This window comes from Brachyistius frenatus, unplaced genomic scaffold, assembly GCF_029030835.1.
Source record: "Brachyistius frenatus isolate BFR_SWC_R1_liver_20210118 unplaced genomic scaffold, ASM2903083v1 Contig_93, whole genome shotgun sequence".
In the NCBI taxonomy this organism is placed as follows: Eukaryota; Metazoa; Chordata; class Actinopteri; family Embiotocidae; genus Brachyistius; species Brachyistius frenatus.
The window spans coordinates 290,991-312,256 of NW_027210692.1; the positions used below are offsets into that span (position 1 = coordinate 290,991).

Sequence of the window (21,266 nt, forward strand, 5' to 3'; positions counted from 1 at the left end):
ATGCTAAGCCGATCGTTTTCCTCTTTTCTTGCTCACAGGGAGAGTGCGGACGGAGGAAGGCTCGCAGTTCAAGTGGAGGATAAGTTTTTGAGGATTCGAAATGTGAAGGTGAGTTTTCCCTGCATGCAGGCACCTTATATTGACGATATTTGTGTGTCTGGGTGAATTGGGAGCAGCACGTAGAGGGTTATCTATCACAGAAACAGGATGTTTACAGCCTCGGATCAGCCTTTTCCTGCTTGATGTTGCTGTTGTTTATTATGTATTGCACGCACACACACACACACACACACACACACACACACACACACACACACACACACACACACACACACACACACACACACACACACACACACACACACACACACACACAGATTGAGAAACCCTTCCTGTCAAATACATGCAGCCTGACACTCGGCACATCAGTGCGAAAAAAACAGCAAGACGACAACATACTTCAGACACAAAGAAGTATGATAAATAAGAAATAACATGCATGAGCTTTAATGTTAAATTAGGGGATTTAATGTTGACTTTAGCTCCATGCTTTATGAATAACAGTCCTAGTTAATTTTTGGTTTGCTTTTTGTTTTAGTCATTAGTCCAAATCTGAGTATGGTTCAACACATTTGGAAGTAATTATTATGTGAGCCAAGCAGTCTTGTAAGCTGATACCTTCACCACGTTACCAACCTGATGTGTGAGTAGACTCGTGTGATTGGTTGAGCCACAATGACTGCAGACAGTCTGGTGCTGTCTCTACGGAACATCTTACACTGTTTTTTTCAATTTGAATGTTTGCATCAGCTAATATCGTGCTGTTATAACTCTAGAGGGGTCCAAGCTTGTAGATGCAAGAGCCATGTTGAAAGTTATACATCAAAAATGTCCATCTCCAATGTTTACGGATGATGCAATGATCAAAAAGATCAAGGAAATTCAGTTTTGAACCAATTTTAAAACTCACATTTAGCTACACACTAGCCTCATGTGTATTTAGTATTTTATGTGGCAGATTGTTGCTTAAAGAAGGGCCTCTTTTGGTTTATATTTTTACTGTTGAAACACAGAGGGTGTAGGGAGAAGTCGGGCGGGGGAGTAGAGAATCAGTTTCAAAGGATGTGACAAGAGACAAACCACATATGGCCTCCCTCTGCCATGGAAAAAGATCAAGACTCCAAGGCTCTTCTGGGTCTCATGGGAATGATTATTTGTGGAAAGTGGGACAGTTTCAGAGGATCTGAGGAAGAATGGATAAAGTTACAATAAATATAAAGCATACAAACATGAAGTGATACAAGCTATAAAAAGCTACTGAACAAAACTGGTGTGTGACAAGAAAAAGGTAAATGTTTTACAACTTGTAATTTGTCTGTAAATCCAGCGGTTGGAGCTTTGTTGTCCGGGAGATTTGCTGGTGTTGCTCTTAGTTCATCCCTCACACTACAGGCCCATTGTTGAATTTCCTAAAAGTGCAGGGGGGTTAAGTAGTCATGCTTTCAGGCAAGCCAATTGCTGTGAACAAAATTGATACCCAGGGCTTAGTGCTGCCTCATGCTGCAGTCAGTGAAAGAGTATTTGTGTGGATGATAGAGTGCACTACGCGCACAAGACCTGTTTTCCAGCCCTCTGCCTGGCATGAATCTACCACCTAAGTGTTACCAGCTGCTCCTCTGCTGTTTTCTGCAACTGAATCTGGGCTGACCAAATGTAAACACGATGCTCTGATGTCATCTGAGAAATGTTCTATTGGAGCTAGAAACGGTTTGGTGTCAATGCTCAAAAGGAAAGAGACAAGAATTTTTCTGATTAGGGTGGCAAGTAAACTGTATATATTTTAATTAGTATATGTGTATTGATTTAATTATGTTTTCAATGTTAAAGTGGTTTAACCTACCTGCAACGGCCAAATAAGAAATACAGGAAATTTGAACTTTTGAAGTCACTGAACTGAGGTGTTTTCTAAGTTGGATGCAGGGATTTAGAAGAAGTGCTTGGACTGTTTTCCAGCGCAAACAACGTGCCCAAGCGAGTCCAAATGCCGCTGCGCTGTCTTTCCACAGTTCAGGATTCACTCGGAGTAAGCAGAAAGGTGTTTAGTGTCAATGCACCGAGGCGAATAAAGGACTGAAGGAGGAGTGTGTGAGCTGTTAATGAATGGAAACAGCTTGCTTGCTATTCCACACCGTAGTGCTCCCATAAACAAACGCTGGCTTTTATCACTGGGATTTTCTTTTATTATACTGCAACTCCTTTGTCTTTTTTCCTGCATTTCTCACGTTATAAAATGCATGCACACATTGCCCCTGTAAATTCTGTGCGAGCATGAGGTTCAGTAAAAAGAGCTATTAAACACATTCCTGTTTTGGTAAATTAAGTAATTACATCACTGACTTTGCTACTGAATGATGAGCAAAGGTAACTTGTCAAATAAAGTAAAATATGACGTGCCTCACTCCTTTGTTTCCTCCCTATAGTTGGATGGACGTACTGAAGGAGCTGTAGATTGCAGAGAGAAGCTTCTGGAGTTTTGTTTTGACTACTGCTACTGGTCGGTGGATCCCGCAGACCCACACTACGCCTCGCAAGAGGAGGTAATGACCCGACTCCCTCACTGACTGTGTTTACATGAACCACAATGTCCTCAAATACTCCTATAATTTGGCTCATTAGCTAAATGGCGACTGAAGATGCAGCTACACAGTATATTTAATGTGCATCATTCAGCCTTTAAACCTTTTTTTCTTTCATCTTGCTACTGAGGTTCAAACTTCTGACTGTCTGTAATTCAAATTCAACCACATAAACAGTAGTTTGACCATATTTTTTTTTAATGGCATTTTCTTAATCTGAGTGTTGTTTTGGATATTGCATTCAGAATTAGTGCATCGTTCATGCTGGATAAATATATCCATGCAGACGTTTGCTCTGCAGCACTGCCTACTGATTGTTTTGTTTTGTTTTGGTTCCGTGTTTTATGCCCTGCTGGGGGTGGGGACCATGTGCGTGCTGATCCAAGCTTTGGCCACAAGTTGACACCAGGCTAACACAATTTCCAAAAAGAAGAACCGAGAGGAAACGCTGTCCGTGTAGACAGACCACAACGAGAGCGGTGTGTGCTGTGTTGTATGTTTTTACACAGATGGCCACTCGGGGGATATGATATCAGCTCCATCTGTTACCCAGACGTCTCTTTGCCTCAGAAATGGCATGGATAGAGTTGGCTTGCTTTTCATGTCCCGGCTGTGATTGGGCGATTAGTTATCTTTGTGTCCCTTTGATTGGAGGGTGTTGCTGGAACCTGAGATGGGCTCCAGATCAAGAGGAAGCAGTGCCTAATTCCATTACAGGAAATCTCTCCAAAACGTATTCATATGGTGTGGTTTTTTTTTTTTTTTTTTTTTAACAAGTAGTCTCGTAATTATTTTGTGTTTCCATCATGTTTTCATTGTTCAAGCACAGAAACTAAACAATGAAAGCCCTTTATATTTTAGGCAGTCCACTTTTTCCATCCTTTGTTCATGGGGTTTCCTCCCGTGCCACACCCGATCTGCCTTTCTCTCCTCTTGTCAGAGCTGCTTTTGTAAGTGTTTGAGAAAGACACGGCCGTGAGGACGGCCTACATGCTGCACAGAGCAACAGACAACGCAGCACTTCTTCCTCTCTCCTTCTTTTTTCCCCCTCTCTCTAGCTCTGGCTTTTGCTGCCTCTCTCCTCAGCAGATTTGTGTCCAGTCACAGTGGCCAAGTTGCCACAAGACATTCCCATGTTGACCCGGAGTGGGCGAAAGGGCACCAGCGAAGGACAGAGCTTCTGGATTTAAAATCTGACCTCCTTTCCAGCACTAGAATCCACAGAATTGTGTCTTTAACAAAGAATCTTGTATATCACGACATCAGCCGTTTACTAATCAGACATCACAGTGTAACATATTTAAATTACGTTTCTCTGATGACTCTGAAGACACACAGCTTGATGTAAATAGAGAAAATACTGTGTTTGTGTTGCAGGGCAGGAAGCCAGATCAGTAGAGTGCACTGGCAGGTGGACTTCATCATTCAAGTGCCGCTCTTAACTATTTTACCAGACAAATGGCTTTTAGAACAGTGAAGAGCTGTCTGAGTAGCCACTTGAGTAGACAAATTTGTTATCCACAACCAAATCTTTCAACAATATCCTGTCGTGTCGCCTCATTTCACTTAATGGCAGTACGAGCAGGTCATTTCTATAAAGAGACTGTATAGATTTCCCTCTTATCAATAATCTAACCACAGTTATTTTTTATTCTTTTTCAGCCTTAATGAGTGGTTGCTATTTTTTGTCAATGCTATATTTTCCCATGGTTTCTGCTTCCAAAACATTATTTTTGCCTGCTGTTCTTTTTTTCAGAGCCGGACAGCAGACTTTGTCTTTCACTGTAGTCCCCATGAGACTGAGACTTATGGGGGAATGAGGTCTTAACTTAATTTTCCAAGCCAGAACTATCTCACCACGCCCAGCTCCCCTCCCCTCTTCCCCAGGGAGACTGCTCCTCCAGCCCCTGTTGCTCCCTCCCCAGTCCTTTATACTGTACATGTCCATGCATCACTGATCGCTTACACCAGATACTTGTGGGGATTTCCATCTTCATACGCTGTCACAGTGGAGAGGGAAGACAGAAATGCGGTATCTTAAACTATATTTTGGGGTGCAGACACATTCTTGTCACGGAGGGCTGTCCACAAGAAAAAGAAGCCTGCATGACAGGGAGGGAGGCTCAGTTTGTAGGAGGTTTGTGGGCATTAAAAGTCTGAACGAGAAGGTTGCGTAAAGAGGAAGGAGAAGCACTCTGCCAGGTGACGAGAGGTAGGATTTTGGAGGAGATTCATAATCAGTAACGAAAGACACCTGTTGAGTCAATGCAGCAGAGAAAAGGGATTTTTATTTCTGAACGCTGCCTTTGTTTTGGGCCTTAAATGTGGGGCTAATAAATAGCTTTTTCCACTATTGAACAAACCCCTCAGTTTGTTTATTGCCTTTGACAGGAAGAAACACGGGAGAGGAAAGTGATAGTGAAGCAGCAGATTTGAGTGTGGATTGAGACAGAATGGCAAGAGAAAGTGATTAGAGACCAAGAGAAAGTGGGAATGTGAATTCCTCTGGTGGAGAAGGAGGGGAGAGCTGGAGGGGGAAATGGGCTTGGGGATCCAGTGTGCCTCTACAGCCCTCAGCTCTCGCTTTCCAAACTCACAGCTGCCTCACTAAGTCATTTTTCACTGTTAAAGTTCAGTGTAAAGACATCACTGCTGAGGATTTATTTTTTATTTTTTATTGCCAGCTGGGTTTTTTTCTCCTCCTCTTCCTCCTCCTCCTCCTCCTCTTCCTCCTCCTCCTCCTCCTCCTCTTCTGTCTCTGATGCAATGCGTGATTTGACTATGCTCGCAGTGTTTCTAGGTCTGTGTGTCAGTGATGCTGCAGACGGGGGGGGAAGAATAGTTTCTCTGTTCATGGGAATAATCCTCCACACACATGTGAGCATGTAGTCCCCCTCAACACATGGCTGGAGAGATGGCCAAAAAGTCCAATTCAGGCTGGTTTGAATTAACGCCAAACAGGACACCAAATATACCACATGCTGTCAACAGACAAATATGAGATCTCTGCCATATGGATACAGTACGAGCACCTGTGATTTATGTATAGACTTGCTGCTTTCTATCAGTCAAGGCAGAGGATGAGAGAGATTGTTATGAGAGAGATTGAAAGTGGCTAGATAGAAGCTCACCGCCAAGGACACAGTTAAGTCTTAAAATGAGGAATAAAGCCCGCTCCCTGTCACATGTTCACACTGCACATTCATTTGGCCACATGGGTTCTGTGCATAGAGATTTCACATTCTTCATTGTATCACTTCAAACTGCATTTTTGTAATTCTTAAAGACAGTACTGAGACTGCAGAGGAATAGATCTTTTCACAAATATGTTTGTTATACTGTAAATACTTTCTTTTATCCGAGTCTGTTGTCTTTGCCAGCAGTGATAAGAAACCGCATCTCTGTGACCTCTGACTTGTGTTTGTGTTCCCATATATATATATTTATATATATATATATATATATATATATATATATATATATATATATATATATATATATATATATATATATATATATATATATATATATATATATATATATATATATATATATATATATATATATTTATATATATATATATATATATTTTTTTTTTTTTTTTAATACATCATGTAATACAATACAGGTGTTCTCCAATATCAGATGAACCCATGCTAAAGCGGGTTCCTGGCCAATTTTGTTAAAAGTTTGTTAACCCTGGCTTCATCTAAGCTTTTCCTTTACCCTCTTCAGAAAGAAGTTAAAGGATGTGTGCCAAGGAGCAAGTGATTAAATCTGGCATGTCAGTCATGCATTTTAATGCACCTCCTAAATTAGAAAATGTATGTCAGGAGTACAAAATCGAAACAAAACTGATCACAAATGAAGACCTTTAAGACAGAAAGTCTTTATTTAATCACATCATTCTCCAAAATTGATGGACGAACAGATGGGTGCTGGTTCTCAAAGCAGAAACCTAAGGGAGTTTGTGTCAATCTGTGGTAATACTGCCCCAGTATTTGCTCCAAAAGTGAAGGAACCTATACTGTAGCACTGCATCACATGGACATCACACAAGGCTCCCATCAGTCTGACGTCTGGACAAGTCATTTATAGCTTGCCATAAAGATTATAATATGCTGCTCTGCTCTACAGTGTTCAGCTTTGGCCCCTTAAACGAGGACTGGGGGTGGAGCACCAAATCCCTCCAGATATGGTTTTATTTATTTGTTTTAAGTCTAGCCTTTGCCCAAGTATCAGTTGCAACAGCAGTGTATGCTCAAAGGTGGAATGCACTGTTAGTGTGCCCCCTGTCTTCCCTTTTTAAAAAATTTTTTTTTTCCATTTCCCTGTCCTCTGGTCTACTCTTTCCCTGCTGTCCCTCATTCCCATGTGTAGGGAGGCCTGAGTAATGAAGAGCAGCCTGTCTCTTTGGCCTGCGCATCTCCGTCTCTCCCTCCTCCCTCTCCAGCAGCCTCTCTGCCCTTCCATGCTAATTTGACCTACAAATTCTGTGCGAGTGTGACAAACGAGAGCATTGTTGAACTCTGACCAAACAGCTTCCTCTCTGTCTTTCCTCACTCCGTGTGATTCTGTCTCCCTGTCTTGTGTCCTCCCTCCCTTCCTCAATGTGGTCCTCTCTTCACGTCTTCATTTTTTTAACTCTTATTTTCTAACTCTGATTCCTCACAGGAAGGACATTTGTTTTTTTTTTTCCTGTGTCTAAACGGAGGCATTTAGTTTTGCTCAGGGCCCAGCTGTTGTGTTTGTGTAACCCAGTTGGAAAGCGTGGGACTGGAACCGAGTGACCCTCGCCTCTCCAGCAGCTGTCCACTCCTGGACACGGAGAATAAGCGAGGAAGATTGTTTTATAGTACTGGACAGAAGTTGTGGTTTTATTTGACTGACTATTAAGGACAAAACTTATATTTCCTTTTGCACATACTTTACTCTGGCAGCCTCTTGTCTTTGCAGTGCGCTTAGCCACACCCTCCCAGCGAGAGCAGTCGCGGAGGGAAAATTAATCGTGGTCCGTTTGGTTGCGTCAAAGCTGGCTGAGGCAACGAGAAGCCAAACTTTTAAATGTGGCGAAGTGCTTTGCTTCGCTGGCCTATTGCCATCACCCTTGACGACACACACGCACACGGCGACACATAAATACTTCTCCAGGGTTTAGTGTAAAGCAGACCACATAAAACCAAGACCAGCAATTGGCATTTTCCACAGCCGGTGATTACAGGACTTAACGTATTACATGGACATTACGCTATTACTTAAACACTTTTGTCAGCCTCTCTCCATCATCCTGTCTTTCAGTCTTGAGTTCGCAACTCTTTCTCATCGATTCTCACCCATTTCATCGCCTTCCACTACTTTTTTTTTTTTTTTTTTTTTTTTTCTGTTAGTCGGCCACAAATCAGGGTTGTGTCTTTGTAAACAAAAACAAAAAAAGTGTTTCCCCAAATTTGCAACATGGTCCAGATTTCTGGCACAAGACCGAGCCAGTTCCTTGTTTTTCAGGAGACCTCATTTTTCTCCAAGGTCTGGTCCAACTTAGTTTGACACGCGTGACATCTCAGCTTTTGAGATCTGTTGCCAAAATATATTTTTTTTAACAAGATACTTTCTCTTTTACCACTTGGTTTTAAATTGGCAGTTGTGAGCATCATGTGGCATTATACTCTAACCTGCTCTTTGACGCCATTTCCTTGAAAGTGTGATCATAATTTGAGGCTGCTAATGCATTTTATTAGGACAGTAGTGGTGTGGTGTGCACAGATGATTCTTGTGCAGATAAATGTCCCACTTAATTCATGTCTGGATGATAATAGCCTACGACCTGCATTTTAAGTGCTCTTTCCTCTGAAGGCTGTTTTTCAACCTTTTCTACATGATTATATAGTCTACATTGGAGAGAAATCTTTGCCGTCTACGAGATGTGGAGTCATAACCCGAAGCCTCGTGTTGTTCTTCCTTCCTTTCCATGTATTTTGACCTGATGGATCGGACCGGCGTTTCCTGCACGAGAATGAAATCTATATTCTGCTTTTCCTTTTTCATTGTTGGGTTGTTTCTACATTTATTTTTCCTCTCAGTGAGGGAAGCAAACTCTGAAGCTTTTGTGCTCGTTTAAGATGTTGTTTCCGCTCAGTCACTTCAGAGATGTGCGCATGCATGTGCAGCGGCCCGCTGATGATAAGAGCCTTCCTGTTCGTGGAGGTGTTTAGTCTGTCCCTTGTCTTGTGTGTTTTCGAGGTGTCTGACCAGCTTGCTTGCTTTGCTCTGGCCTGGTAACCGTGTCTCCTGGCTGTTTTCCCACAATGCAGTCTGTCTCTTACCTCACCTGCTTTGTTCGTCCAAAAATACCTCCCAATGCCACGGGGTTGTTACAAACTGTGTGAAAGTAGGTTGTGACTGAAGGCCATTGTGTCCATTTCAGCAGGCAGAGTACAATGACACAAATTACAATCTTCTGATTTTAATTTGCTGTGACAGTGATGATAAACTGGCTTGTTTTAATGCCGCCTGACACTGCCTGTGTCGACAAACTCGTACATACTGTTTTAATTGGCTCAAAAGGTTTAAATAGGTTTGTGTTTACTTGTGTGGTTTTGTTAGGATGCCCTTTTACAGTATTTTGCTGACTTTAAATAATAACAAACAGGCAAAACATGTTAGAAACAGAGAAAACAATAGGAGCTGTGTAGAGCGAGAGAGTATGGAGACAATCAGGTTCAAAGGAGTGGACAGCCAAAGGGAAGTTCCTGCTCTTTGTGCTCAGCCTGGAGGGACCCTCAGCCTTGTTGTAGCCCCCATGGAGAGAATTTAAGAGGGTCAACTTTAACAAGGGCTGTATTGATTCCCTGCATTTGAGAGAGGAGAGAGTGTCTGTGTCTGTTTTTGAATAGTAGGATGAAGACAAGAAGGGGACGCCGCTGCTCTTTGTCTTCATGTTTAAGCCTCCATTGAGCCAAGAAGCAGGGGGCAACACTTGGTGGTCTGGACTCCAGTGGACTGCACTCTTGACATTTGTTGTCTCGAGACCCATTGCTGAGTTGAGCAACAGTTACATAAGGTGCTCTCATTTTCAATTTATCTTCCTTGGTTTTACAGTATTACTCAGGTGTTTTCCTGTATCTAGACTTGCATAGGCTGTATGCAATTGTTGAATTATTACATATGATACTTTTCTTCAAAGGTCCTTATAAAAGTTTTAATAAGACAATTTAGTTTGGACCTTAACTGTACTTAAAACGTTTAAAGTGGATTCCCATCCATAGGAATAATTGCATGTTAGGGTTTTCTACCCTGGCTGGTGCCTGTCGAGTGATTTAGAAGGTCATTGAAAGAACCAGCCGCTGTGGCAACACTTTTACTAGTTGCACGTGGCTGTTTCAGCACATGGTTGGCAAGGCTACAGAGTAATACTTTAAAAATGGAAATTTGTTTTGGAGACTTTAGGGCTGCAGTTATTTTTTTGTTGATGAACCAAATCTGATTTTACAACCCAAATCCCAACTTTTTTCTGTTCTAACTTTGCCTGTTTGTTTACTTGCTGCGTTTTGCTTAATCTGTTGGTCACGATGGTTTCATTAGACGTTGGCCTCTGTGTATGCTTCACCATGTCAGTGCTGAACATGTTACTTTTGTGGGAGCGCTCAAGGCTGTTGAATCTTATCACAGATTCACACAGTCGTAAGAACAACCAGATGACCGCTGAATACATTCAGGGTGCTCTCACAAGGTGCAGGCCTTTCACAAGGTCTTTCAGACACATCCAAACTTAAACCTATTCCCACCGTTTAGTAAGCCGAGAGTATACACAGGCTTAGCTCCAGGTCCTCCTGACAGTGGTTGGTAGTTGCAGGCACACACTCTCTCACACATGGGAGGTATGTTGAAAGTATTCCTGTGTTTGATCCTTGAAGGTTGTGCTCCCTTTGAAAGCATTCCTCCTCCTTTCTGTGTGTACCTACCCACGGGTCTCCATGGTCCAATCCTGAGCCTGCAGGCCTGGGAAGGGGACCCCTCACTGATCCCAGGTTGTGTTATGGTTCTGGGGGAGAATGTGCTGTGTCTCAGGTCTGGTCTGGATCAGGTTGCTACCCCCCCTTAGGACATGTGTTGCCTTTGGACTGAGCTTTTGGATTGCAGTTGAGGCCACATGTCCTCAGGAGGTGGTTCTGATGAAGGTTGTTTTTGCTTATCAGTAATGAACAAAGGAAAGATTACAATCGAGATGATTGATAATTTGTATATTTGGCCTTCCTCTGACCAGCACAGACGTGGTGGGCGAGTATAATACATGATATTAAGTGCTATACAACACCCACATTGCTAACTATGCACATTGTATCATGTGCAGTAGACTGTTATTATTATGCCATGAAAAACTTTGTGTTTTTTTTTTCTTTTTTATCTGATAGTAAAGTAGCCATCTTGGAGAGTTTTGGACTTTTGGTTGGACAAAACAAGAAATACTATGATGCGACCTATGATGTGGGGTTGAGGAAACTGTAATGGGCATTTTTGTCACATTTTATAGACCAAACAATTAAGAAATATTTGCCTGAGCCAAGTTTCAACTGTTAGTTGAAAATTTCACTGTGAAGAGCTGAATATTTATGTAGATTTTAATTAATTTAATATCAAAACAAGGGACAATTGATGAAATGAAGTTGCCCAGCTTCAAATTGTCACGCAATTGCCATTGATAGCAGAATACAATCTACAGTATTTTTTTTTACTGTAGACACAAAAGACATGACTGCATGTAATTTACCAGCAAGTGTTTCATAGTAGCTTTACTTCGCCTATAAAAATAAGTATTTTTGAGTTGGGCTTGTGCTAGTAATCTCCCAGCTCTGGAGCTCAGATGCAGACACAGAAGAAGGAAAACAAGAGGCCTCAGTTGATTGTTTTTAGTGGGGCTTTCTGGGATCCTCTGTTTCAGAACCGTGCTTTCGGTCTGGGTTTATTTTCCTGACCCAGTCAGTCGCTACTCTCACATTTGTTTCTTTCACATACCCACTCTGCAAAGTTGTTGACCTAGAGTCTTAGCTGACCTCCTCGCTTCTTACCCAAACACCTCAGCAGGAAGCAACATTACCTCCCCGCCACTGGCCTACTGCCACGGCATTGTGATCATGAAACCTTGGTGTAAGTCTATACTCGTGTAAAAGCACAATGCGACTCAGATCCAGGACGTTGGCTTACATTGTAAACACCTCATCCGTCAACAAGAGCACTGACTTCTTCTGTAAAATAATCCTTCGCATGTATTTGCAGGATCTATTCTTACCAAGATATCCGATATTTAACATTTTCATCACAGACCAGCAGTCTGACTGAATAACATAAACATTTTGAAAAATAGTGAGGTGAACTCACTATGTGGTGTGTTCCTCCACCCGGATATTTATAGACATCTCTTTTGTGTATTTGTGATTGAGTGTGTGTGTGTGTGTGTTAATCTCCTCAGGTGTTCCAGGACCTGGGTGTGTCGGTGCTGTCTGGAGCCTCTGAAGGCTACAACGTGTGTTTGTTTGCTTACGGGCAAACAGGATCTGGAAAGACGTACACCATGATGGGGACACAGGTGAGGAGGACGCTGCAATCACTGCATGGCATTAGATACATTTATCATGCCTGAACTAGTATCACCCATAAAATCTGACCCAGTTTTACGTGACAACTATAAAATTGATGTTCTCTTTTTGTTTTTTGTTTTTTGCTTTTCTTCAGGACTCCATAGGCCTAACCCCTCGAATTTGTCAGGTAAGACTGATCTTAATTCATGTAGGTAACGCCATAAAGGAGGCGAGCACACGGAAAATTCAGCTTCTTGAGTATCCAGTGTTTTAGATTGAAGTAACATGTGTCTCCTTTGTCCTTCCAGGGTCTCTTTCGGTCTGAAGACACTTTTCCTGATGGGCAGAACTCGAGCAGAGTGGAGATCAGGTACCATGTTATTGTATGACTCGATGTCCCCTGGTTTTCTTTAGTGTAGGTGGACCTTCTCCTGAAAGCTGAAATTCAAATTAGAAAAGTATTTATGGGACAATTATGCTGCAGCCAACAAAATGCGAATTTAAAAATTGGATTTTCTTGTCATCAAATTCCACAACTTCTTGAAGTCAATGTTAACTTGGCGTCACCCTGCAGCTTCCTGGAGATCTATAACGAGCGTGTAAGAGACCTGCTGCGAGGAGGAGAGCAGAAGAAGAGAGCCTCCCTCCGAGTCAGAGAACATCCTGAGAAAGGACCCTATGTACAAGGTAAATCTTTGGGGCAGCTGCATTTGTCCTCCGTAATGTGTAAGACACACTGTACAGTTCCCGGGGCTGAAGTCAGTTTAAATTTGAAAGGCAATCTTGCTTCTCCACTTGAGCGAGAAATGGATTCATACAGTAGGAATACTGATTCTCAACCATTTTTTACCTTACCAAACCGAGTGATGTTTTATTTATGTAATTTTGCCATCAAATCCACCCACATAAAAAAATCCAAGCATAGACAAATTACATTAATTATATATGAATATTTAATCGTCACTCATGACCCAGTAGTATGAAGTGGTGATGCCCAAAATGAGGACCAGAGAAACCTGTTTTTTGTATTTTTTTGGTTGCTGTAGTAGTTACCATCATAAGTAGAACTCTAGAAGGTATAAATTTCACTCAGATGAACATGATTGCCAGGATGAATGTTTGAAAAATGTTTCTTGCAGCCACCATCCCTGGCATAAAATCTTCCTTTTTTTTGTTGCTTTTATAAGGTACTTTTACAAGGTAAGAGCTCATCCAGTTACCTTGGAACATATTGAGAGTGGATAGACAAAATCTTCTGTCTCTATCACCCTAATGCAAACACAGTCACAGTGAATGTGTAACACGGTCTGCAGTATTTTGAGTATTGCTTGTGCCTTGTAAGTTTATAAGTTTATGGTGTGCGGTCAGTGGTGGAATTTTGTTCCCTCGTTAAAGCTTTTGATCAGGTCCAGAATTGCACTTCCTGGTTAGAATCCAGACTCCTCTTTTAGCTCCTTATTTTTTCTCCTCATCCTTTCCCTCTCACGCTTTCTCTCCCTCTCATTCAACAGGCTTTTTATGTTTAAAACCCCCACATCCACTCATTGTCTGTGTCAGGAGAAATCCCAGTTGACCAGAGGAAGTGAAGTCATTTCCTTGTGTTTCCGAGGAGAACACTTCTCTCTCTCTCTCTCTCTCTCTCTCTCTCTCTCTCTCTCTCTCTCTCTCTCTCTCTCTCACACACACACACACACACACACACACACACACACACACACACACACACACACACACACACAGCACATTTTCACTTTTTCTCCCTTAACACTTCATTCAAACACTGTTTTACTGTCACTCTTATAGTTTTAAAATAATAAAAATACTTTTGTTGACTTTCTAACTGAAAACAAGCCACATGACAAGCAACCAACAGTCTCTGGTGACGTGTGTGCACATGTGTTTAACAGCTAATAAAGTTGCTGTGATTCACATCTGGAAGTAGAGCATTGTTAGAAACCTTTGTCATTACCGGAAGTGCTTTGGGAAAATGTTACAAATCACTTGGGAGCAAGTTTTGATATAACACGTTTCCCGTTTGTGTGTTTTTCACATTTAAGCCCTCCAAATAAAAGTAACTTTTCATAAAAAGTTTCATAATTTTTTTTTTATCAATTTATTATGTTTTATTCATTTGGCAGTCATGCTGAATAACCTTAACTTTAAAACTCCATTCCTTTTTAACATTAGGTTTTGTGAAATAATAATCCTCAGCTATAGTGTGCAATAAAACCAAAGCCGCACTAACTCTTACTGGGAGTTTCTCACTCTTAAGTCTAAAATAAATTCTTTCCACTGTGGAAATTAGACCCATTAATACACATTCTGAGGTTGCTGTAAAATGTTACCAATCTTGGTTTATGTGCTATGATTTCAGCATTTTCATTCCCTTCACCTCTCTGTTTCTGTTCAGACCTTTCGCAGCATGTGGTCTCGGACTGCAAGCAGGCCATGGACCTTCTGGAGGAAGGCATCGCCAACCGCATCACCGCAGCAACCCACAACCATGACGCCAGCAGCAGATCCCATGCCATCTTTACCATTCAGTACACACAGGTCGCCATCTCTCTCACAGCTTACAAAGCTTCAAACTCATCTGTTTCGGTCCAGCTGTGTTTTTATTCACATAATGTCAGTTTTCTAATGATGTCTTTCTTTAACCAATAAATGGTATCCTGATTTGCTAATAATTCCCTTATGTACTTATTATCATAGTTTGATTGATTTATTTGCAGATTTTTGTCTAATTGTTCTTCTCTTTTCTTTGCAGGCGATCCTAGAAAATAACCGTCCTTCAGAAACTGTCAGCAAGATCAACCTGGTGGACTTGGCTGGGAGGTGAACCCCATATTTCCTTTTTACTAAGCCTCTTTTTATTCCGTCATTGACAAAAGTGCCCCCTAGTGGATATTGACCACTGTCTTCAGATTTTCTGAACCCTCCATTCCTCACTTTTCACATTGTATTATCTACATCTTGAATGAATTTCTTAATGATATGACACAAATCTCGTGTTGTGTTCATGTTGTGTCTGACAGTGAGAGAGCAGATCCCCACTACTGCAGGGACAGGCTGACCGAGGGCTCCAACATCAACAAGTCGCTGGTGACTTTGGGCATTGTCATTTCTGCTCTCGGTAAGTTAAGATGCAGTCAGCTCGAGTGATCATGTCTTTGTTCAGATTTAATTGACCTCCACAAATTTAGATTTTTCCTTCTATATTTCAGCTTTTTTTTTTTATTCCCCTCCGTTCAGTTTACTTTCACTGCACATCCCTTAATATTCTGTCCACTTCCTCCACAGCCCAGAACTCCCAGATGTCAAGCAGTTGCCAGAGTATCAACAGTGTGGCGTCTGAGGGCGATGGCAGCACGGTGGGCAGCCACAGCAGCTCCCTGTCTGGAGGAGGAGGAGGTGGGAGGAGGCACTGCTTTATTCCCTACAGAGACTCAGTCCTGACCTGGCTTTTGAAAGACAGTCTTGGTGGCAACTCAAAGACCATCATGATTGCAAGTGAGTATTTTCTATTTAAAGTGATGCAACTCAAAATTGTGCATTAATATTGCCGTGCTTACAAATTAGTACTGCGGTTCCCTAAGTGTCACTCTGTAAGCTCACTGATTATACTGACATTCTTATTAAATTTGATGGAAGTATTAACCTCTGTTTGTGGATCTTCTCTTGCGCCTGTGTTTCGTTTGTTTCTGTATTGCAGCGGTTTCACCCTCCGGTAACGGCTACAACGAGACCCTGAGCACCCTGCGCTACGCTGCCCATGCCAGAAATATTGTCAACAAGCCGCGGGTTAATGAGGTCAGAGCCTGTTTGGAGTCTGATGCCAAGATTTAATGTCTGATCTGAACGTCTTTAGCAGGTGAATTTGTGCTTTGATGTGTGCGCAGGATGCCAGCGTTCGACTGATCAGAGAACTGAGAGAAGAGATTGACAGGCTGAAGAGCATGCTGCTCAGCTTTGAAATGGTATGGTGACCTTTTATTGTTTGTGTGTGGCACTTACTCCCCCAGGGGTACACTCCACTGGGTTCACACCCCCTGTAAAAAAAAAAAAGAAAAAAAAAAGGGCCTTAGTACAGTAAGGCTTTGAATAAAAGAAATTCCCACATTACAAGTTTTTGTACCAAAGCCTTTGTGCCTTTGGAACATCTCTAATCCCCCGGGTGGTAAAGACTGCGCTGCATTGTAATACATGTGACATTTTTCCTTTTGCACCATATGGCGACTGATCATTTTTTCCATCTTGATTGACAGCAGCGTAATCCCAGTCCATCCCTGAGTGATGAGAGGGATGGAAATCTTTCTGAAATCGTGCTACAGAACGAACTAAAGGTAACGCAGGGTCGACACGCACACTTACATCTGCCTGTCTGAGTCAGTCAGCCTTCAAGCTCAGTGGAATGTTTTTCATCAGGTTGACCTTCTATTCAATATGTACCATATCATATTATATTACAAAAATTAAATCCAGGTTGTCATGTAATGAGTCAACCTTTTGATAGGCAAATTCATCCTCATGTGTGTTGTACAGTGAAATATTGTCAACATTACAAGTCTGGTCAAACTGATGCAAAGTGAACTTGTTGAATAAAACTGGAGACATTTGAAGGTACCACCAGGGTTTGGTGGCAAATGAACTGAACTTTTACTAGAAGTCTCAAAATGAGAATTCATTATATTTTGAGTCACTGGAATATTCTTTTTCTAACTTTGTTGAATAAATTGGAAAATGTACTTCCCATACCCAATATTACAAATTATCCTCTTTGTAGAAGCAGCAGCAAGTTGTTTTCGTACTACTAGCAGTTGTAAGACTGACAGGAGGTGTTGATATTAAAATTGTTCTCCCCGAGAACAGATATTTAGCACGTCTGGTTTTATCTCGCTCTCGTCATGACCTTCCTCTGCCATTGTCCGTGTCTCCTCTGCAGGTGGAGCAGCTGACGAAGGACTGGTCGGAGGGCTGGAGAGACAAGAAGGAGCTGCTGGAGCAGTACAGCGTGGACATCAACAGAGATCGGGCCGGTTTCCTCATCAACTCCCTCCAACCGCACCTGGTTGCCCTTGATAATGATGTTCTCAGCACTGGGGTCGTCTTTTATCACCTCAGGGTATGATGATAAAAATGGATGCGATGTGCCCATGCATAACCAGTATAGGTGTTTATATTTGGTCATTCTTAATAGATGGATATTTTTGTTTTTGTCATTTGTTTGAGAGTTGTGTCAATATTTGATTTGTTTAAACTGAAGTTTATGCGAATAGTGTTATCTATGCCATTTGTATGAGATGATTTATTCTCATTTTGACTGTCGTTTTGCAAGACTTTTCAGCCCATGAAACCCATCTCTCATTTACACATGCGCTGTTACGCGAAAAATACACGTTTGCCGGAACAACACGATGCAAAGTCACACAAACTGATCCGCTTTGCATCTGCTCTACTTTCTGAAATCTCTAGTTACTGTTTTTGTCAGCTGTCTTGACTAAAACCATCTTTGTTTTTCTACTAGATTCTTCTTCTCCCTCCTCCTACTACTGTTTCTCTCTGTTCTGCTCGAAAAACTCTTGAGAAAAGGTGCGTTTCTATTGTCTTTTCCTTTTCACTCTATCTTCCAACTGTCCTGTCAATATCCCCGCTGTGTCTATGCATGTGTGTGTGAGCGTATATCTTCCGCATTGCATGAAGCTCAGTTGGATAAGAGGCTCTTAGTTCTGAGGCTAGGACTCAAGGGAGCTTAAGCTGTCCTGATTCTGACAATGACAAGCATACCCTCAGGCCTGACAATTACAGTGTTTCCTGCATGTGAAGAGCGGAGGCCACCTGGGAGCACATGTGGTCCTGACACCATATATGAAAGCCTTTAATCCCTTTAGATTACATTTCAAAGTAAACAAATCACATTTATTCTGTCAAGTGAGGGGAAGATTAGAAGGTAAAGCAGTTGTCAGTAGATCATTGTGTACAATTTTTGTCCTTATATCTGTTTCTTTTTTCTTTCTTTTTTAGCACAACCAGTTTATATTCAGTATACACAAAGGTTGTTTTCATGTTTTTGTTTATGTGGATTTTGAATATAGTTTCCAATGTTTATGACATGTTTGTGGTTACAGGAAGGAATTACCTGCATTGGATCTCAGGACCAATTTCAAGAACCGCAAATAGGTATAAATTATTCATCCTCCAGCAATGAAAACTGACAGGTTTAGATATATAAAGATTGCAAAATGTCAAGGCACAGCAACAACTATTAAATCAAGTATCACACACGAGGTTGAGAGTTCATTATAGCTACTGTATATGGATGAATTGTGAATCCTAAAATGGGCTGTTAACTCTTCATTAGATGCTGCATCGAGCATTGAATTTGTTGAGCATCACAGTAGCTGCATCGACGCAGCTTTCGAAATCCAACTGTGTGATTGTGTCTCTGCATTCTGTCTGTAGTCCTGCAGGGAAATGCCAGCTGTGAGATTGAGAACCACGGGGGTGTGGTAACGCTCAGACCGCTGCCGGGCTGCGTCTGCCTGCTCAACGACAGAGAGGTCACCGAGCCCTGCAGACTGGCTCAAGGTCAGTTCATGTCCTCGGCAAAACAGTTGGTTCACAGCGTCTTGTTGCTACTGCATTTTTTTTCTCCAACATGTGACACAGCTTGGATATTTTGTTACAGAAAGCAGATCAGTGAGAACTGAGCCATACACTTACATCTTACATTCATTTGACTATTCATTTTTATTTTAATATCTGAAGACAGTTGTTATTCATAATGCAAACCACCACAAAGAAAAGTTATAACTTGGTTTAAATACATTGAATGACAAGAGCAGAATAAATGCCTGCCTTAAATGATATCCATGTCTGATGAAAAGTAGCTTTACGTTTAGCCAAAAGTCAAAACAGGAGAAACAATGTGTTGTTTTCTCATTGACATGTTTTCAGCCCTGCTGATGCTGTTTGAATGGACAGTCATCCAGAAAATCCGACCCGAACAGCACTTAACACTGAACAATAAGGCCTGTGTGTAATCATTACTATGAACTGGATATCACATACGGGTTAATGCACAGTTATATATCCATGCAAAACTTTTCCATATCAGGTATAGGTTAATGGGTAATTACATATAGATGCACCCATCATCCCAAGGAGTGTAGACATGCTAATATACACCCACCCTGCTCCACTCGTAACGTGCAGCACACGCGCGCACACACACCTGTGTGTCCTCACCTTACATCTACACAATGCTACGGGTTGAGCACAGCTTGTGATGAAGGATATGCCTCTCTATCTTCAGGGACAGTGATTACCTTGGGAGGAGTGCACAAGTTCCGCTTCAACCACCCGGCGGAGGCAGCTGTCCTTCGGGAGCGCAGGCGGGTGGGTGCTGCTCACCTGAAAATGATTATGATGCTGCTGATTAAGACAGCAATTATGATAATATTAATGATGAGCTGATGTTTGGCTGATATAACGAAGTGTTGATGACACACAAAGTTGTTTATGATCATTTCTGTCTGTTCTAGGAATAGCTACAGGCTGTGTCTGTCTAGGTAAACATTGAAGTTTATTTGTTTCTTTGCTGTTCTCAGGCCAGTGAAAGTGGCATGACCTGCAGCTACATTGACCTTTGCCGCTTGACCACAGACGACAGGTAAATACTGCCTCCAAAACACAAATGCACAGCACGAAATAACAGCTTTTTTTAGGGCAACGTTCATCACTGTGCATATGTGTGTACCGAGTGTTCTTATTCTGCCAACTCGAAGCATACATATTTGATAAGATTTACAAGTGTTATACCAGTGTTCGTGCTGTAGAAATAGGCCAATGCTTCATGCATGTTTCCTTCCAGTTGGTGGAGATTGGATGCGTTTCCATTAGCCCCCACCCTTCTGAATAATCACAGTTGGCTGTTTACAGCTCAGGCTCGGGGTTGCTTAGTTACTGCTGAGACGCTGAACTCAACAGGAGCTTTTACTTTAAACCTGCCACGCTACCACCACACTCTAAAATACTAAATATCAGATTTCACCTGAGGTAAAGTGATTGCTTTTATATTGCTATTGCCTATATTCTCTTTTTTTTCATCATTGTTTTTCAGTCTGTGTTTCACCCTGGAATATGTTCCTGTTTTATAGTGTCGAAGAAGTGGCGCTCCCATCGCAGCTGGGTGCCAGTCTTTCGCCCAGCGAGGAGCCTGCTACCATACAGCGTGTGCAGGAGCAGGAGCGTTACGTGGAGAGTTTGCGACAGGAGATTCAGGCTGAACACAGACGGGCGGAGAGGGAGCTGGAAAGGGAGCAGGCCCACCTGCGGCAGCAGCACACCGAGAGTAAGTTCTCTTTTCACATGCTATGATGTTATTCATGCAGATATCAATCAAATAAAAAAAAAACTAATCTCAAATTCTTCATGGTTTTAAAACAAAATGGATAACCACAATACATTTCGTCTATTGACAAATAGCGTAGAAGGTTTCCAGTGCTAATGATTTCCATCTGTGAATCTTTACCCAACAGTCCAGCAGTGGATTTTGCAGGAGAAAAATCGCCTGACAACTGCAGAGCAGAGAATCACGCAGGAGTCTGGAGTTCAAGCAGACCTCCTCCCTGCGCCCTTCCTGGAGAGGTTAACAAGTCGCGTGTCCAGGGATCAGGAAGAACTTGCAGTGGATTGTCCAACCCAGGTGTTGAGGGCCAGGAAGAAAGCAGTGCAGGATGAGCTGCTGAAGCATCATGCCCTTCGACGCGCCGAGAGCCGCATCCGTCGGAAAAAGCTGCACTTGCAGCTGGAGAGAATCGCCAGCAAGCGGCATCTATTGGAAGCTAAGAGGGAGTTACAGCAGTTAGAGAAGGCTCTACCTCCAGGACCGGACAGCCCAGAGTCTCCTGAGCTGGAATTGCCCTCAAAGCTCCGAGGACGCCCATTTGTTTCTCGTAGACACTCATTTTCATCAGATCTCTTGTGCCGGCTCTACCCACAGAACACACCTATCTTTAAGTAAGTACAGTCACAACCTGGCTATAAATTTCAGCAGTTG

At 42.1% G+C, this 21,266-nt stretch overlaps 1 protein-coding gene across 2 annotated transcripts in view; it reads left to right on the forward strand.

The window, feature by feature from the left end:
* Positions 1 to 21,266, forward strand: part of stard9 (StAR-related lipid transfer (START) domain containing 9) — a 38,129-nt gene that overhangs the window by 3,123 nt on the left and 13,740 nt on the right. Inside the window, exons 2-21 of one of the 2 annotated variants that reach the window (XM_069710582.1) lie at positions 39 to 108; positions 2,481 to 2,597; positions 12,100 to 12,216; positions 12,363 to 12,395; positions 12,517 to 12,578; positions 12,783 to 12,895; positions 14,619 to 14,761; positions 14,976 to 15,043; positions 15,244 to 15,341; positions 15,509 to 15,718; positions 15,921 to 16,018; positions 16,108 to 16,185; positions 16,474 to 16,551; positions 17,151 to 17,330; positions 18,334 to 18,385; positions 18,668 to 18,793; positions 19,521 to 19,603; positions 19,816 to 19,877; positions 20,365 to 20,558; positions 20,746 to 21,226. In XM_069710582.1, coding sequence (XP_069566683.1) covers positions 39 to 108; positions 2,481 to 2,597; positions 12,100 to 12,216; positions 12,363 to 12,395; positions 12,517 to 12,578; positions 12,783 to 12,895; positions 14,619 to 14,761; positions 14,976 to 15,043; positions 15,244 to 15,341; positions 15,509 to 15,718; positions 15,921 to 16,018; positions 16,108 to 16,185; positions 16,474 to 16,551; positions 17,151 to 17,330; positions 18,334 to 18,385; positions 18,668 to 18,793; positions 19,521 to 19,603; positions 19,816 to 19,877; positions 20,365 to 20,558; positions 20,746 to 21,226 — 2,463 coding nt within the window. The remainder of the gene's footprint in view (positions 1 to 38; positions 109 to 2,480; positions 2,598 to 12,099; positions 12,217 to 12,362; positions 12,396 to 12,516; positions 12,579 to 12,782; positions 12,896 to 14,618; positions 14,762 to 14,975; positions 15,044 to 15,243; positions 15,342 to 15,508; positions 15,719 to 15,920; positions 16,019 to 16,107; positions 16,186 to 16,473; positions 16,552 to 17,150; positions 17,331 to 18,333; positions 18,386 to 18,667; positions 18,794 to 19,520; positions 19,604 to 19,815; positions 19,878 to 20,364; positions 20,559 to 20,745; positions 21,227 to 21,266) is intronic. The other variant, XM_069710584.1, reaches the window with a different exon arrangement.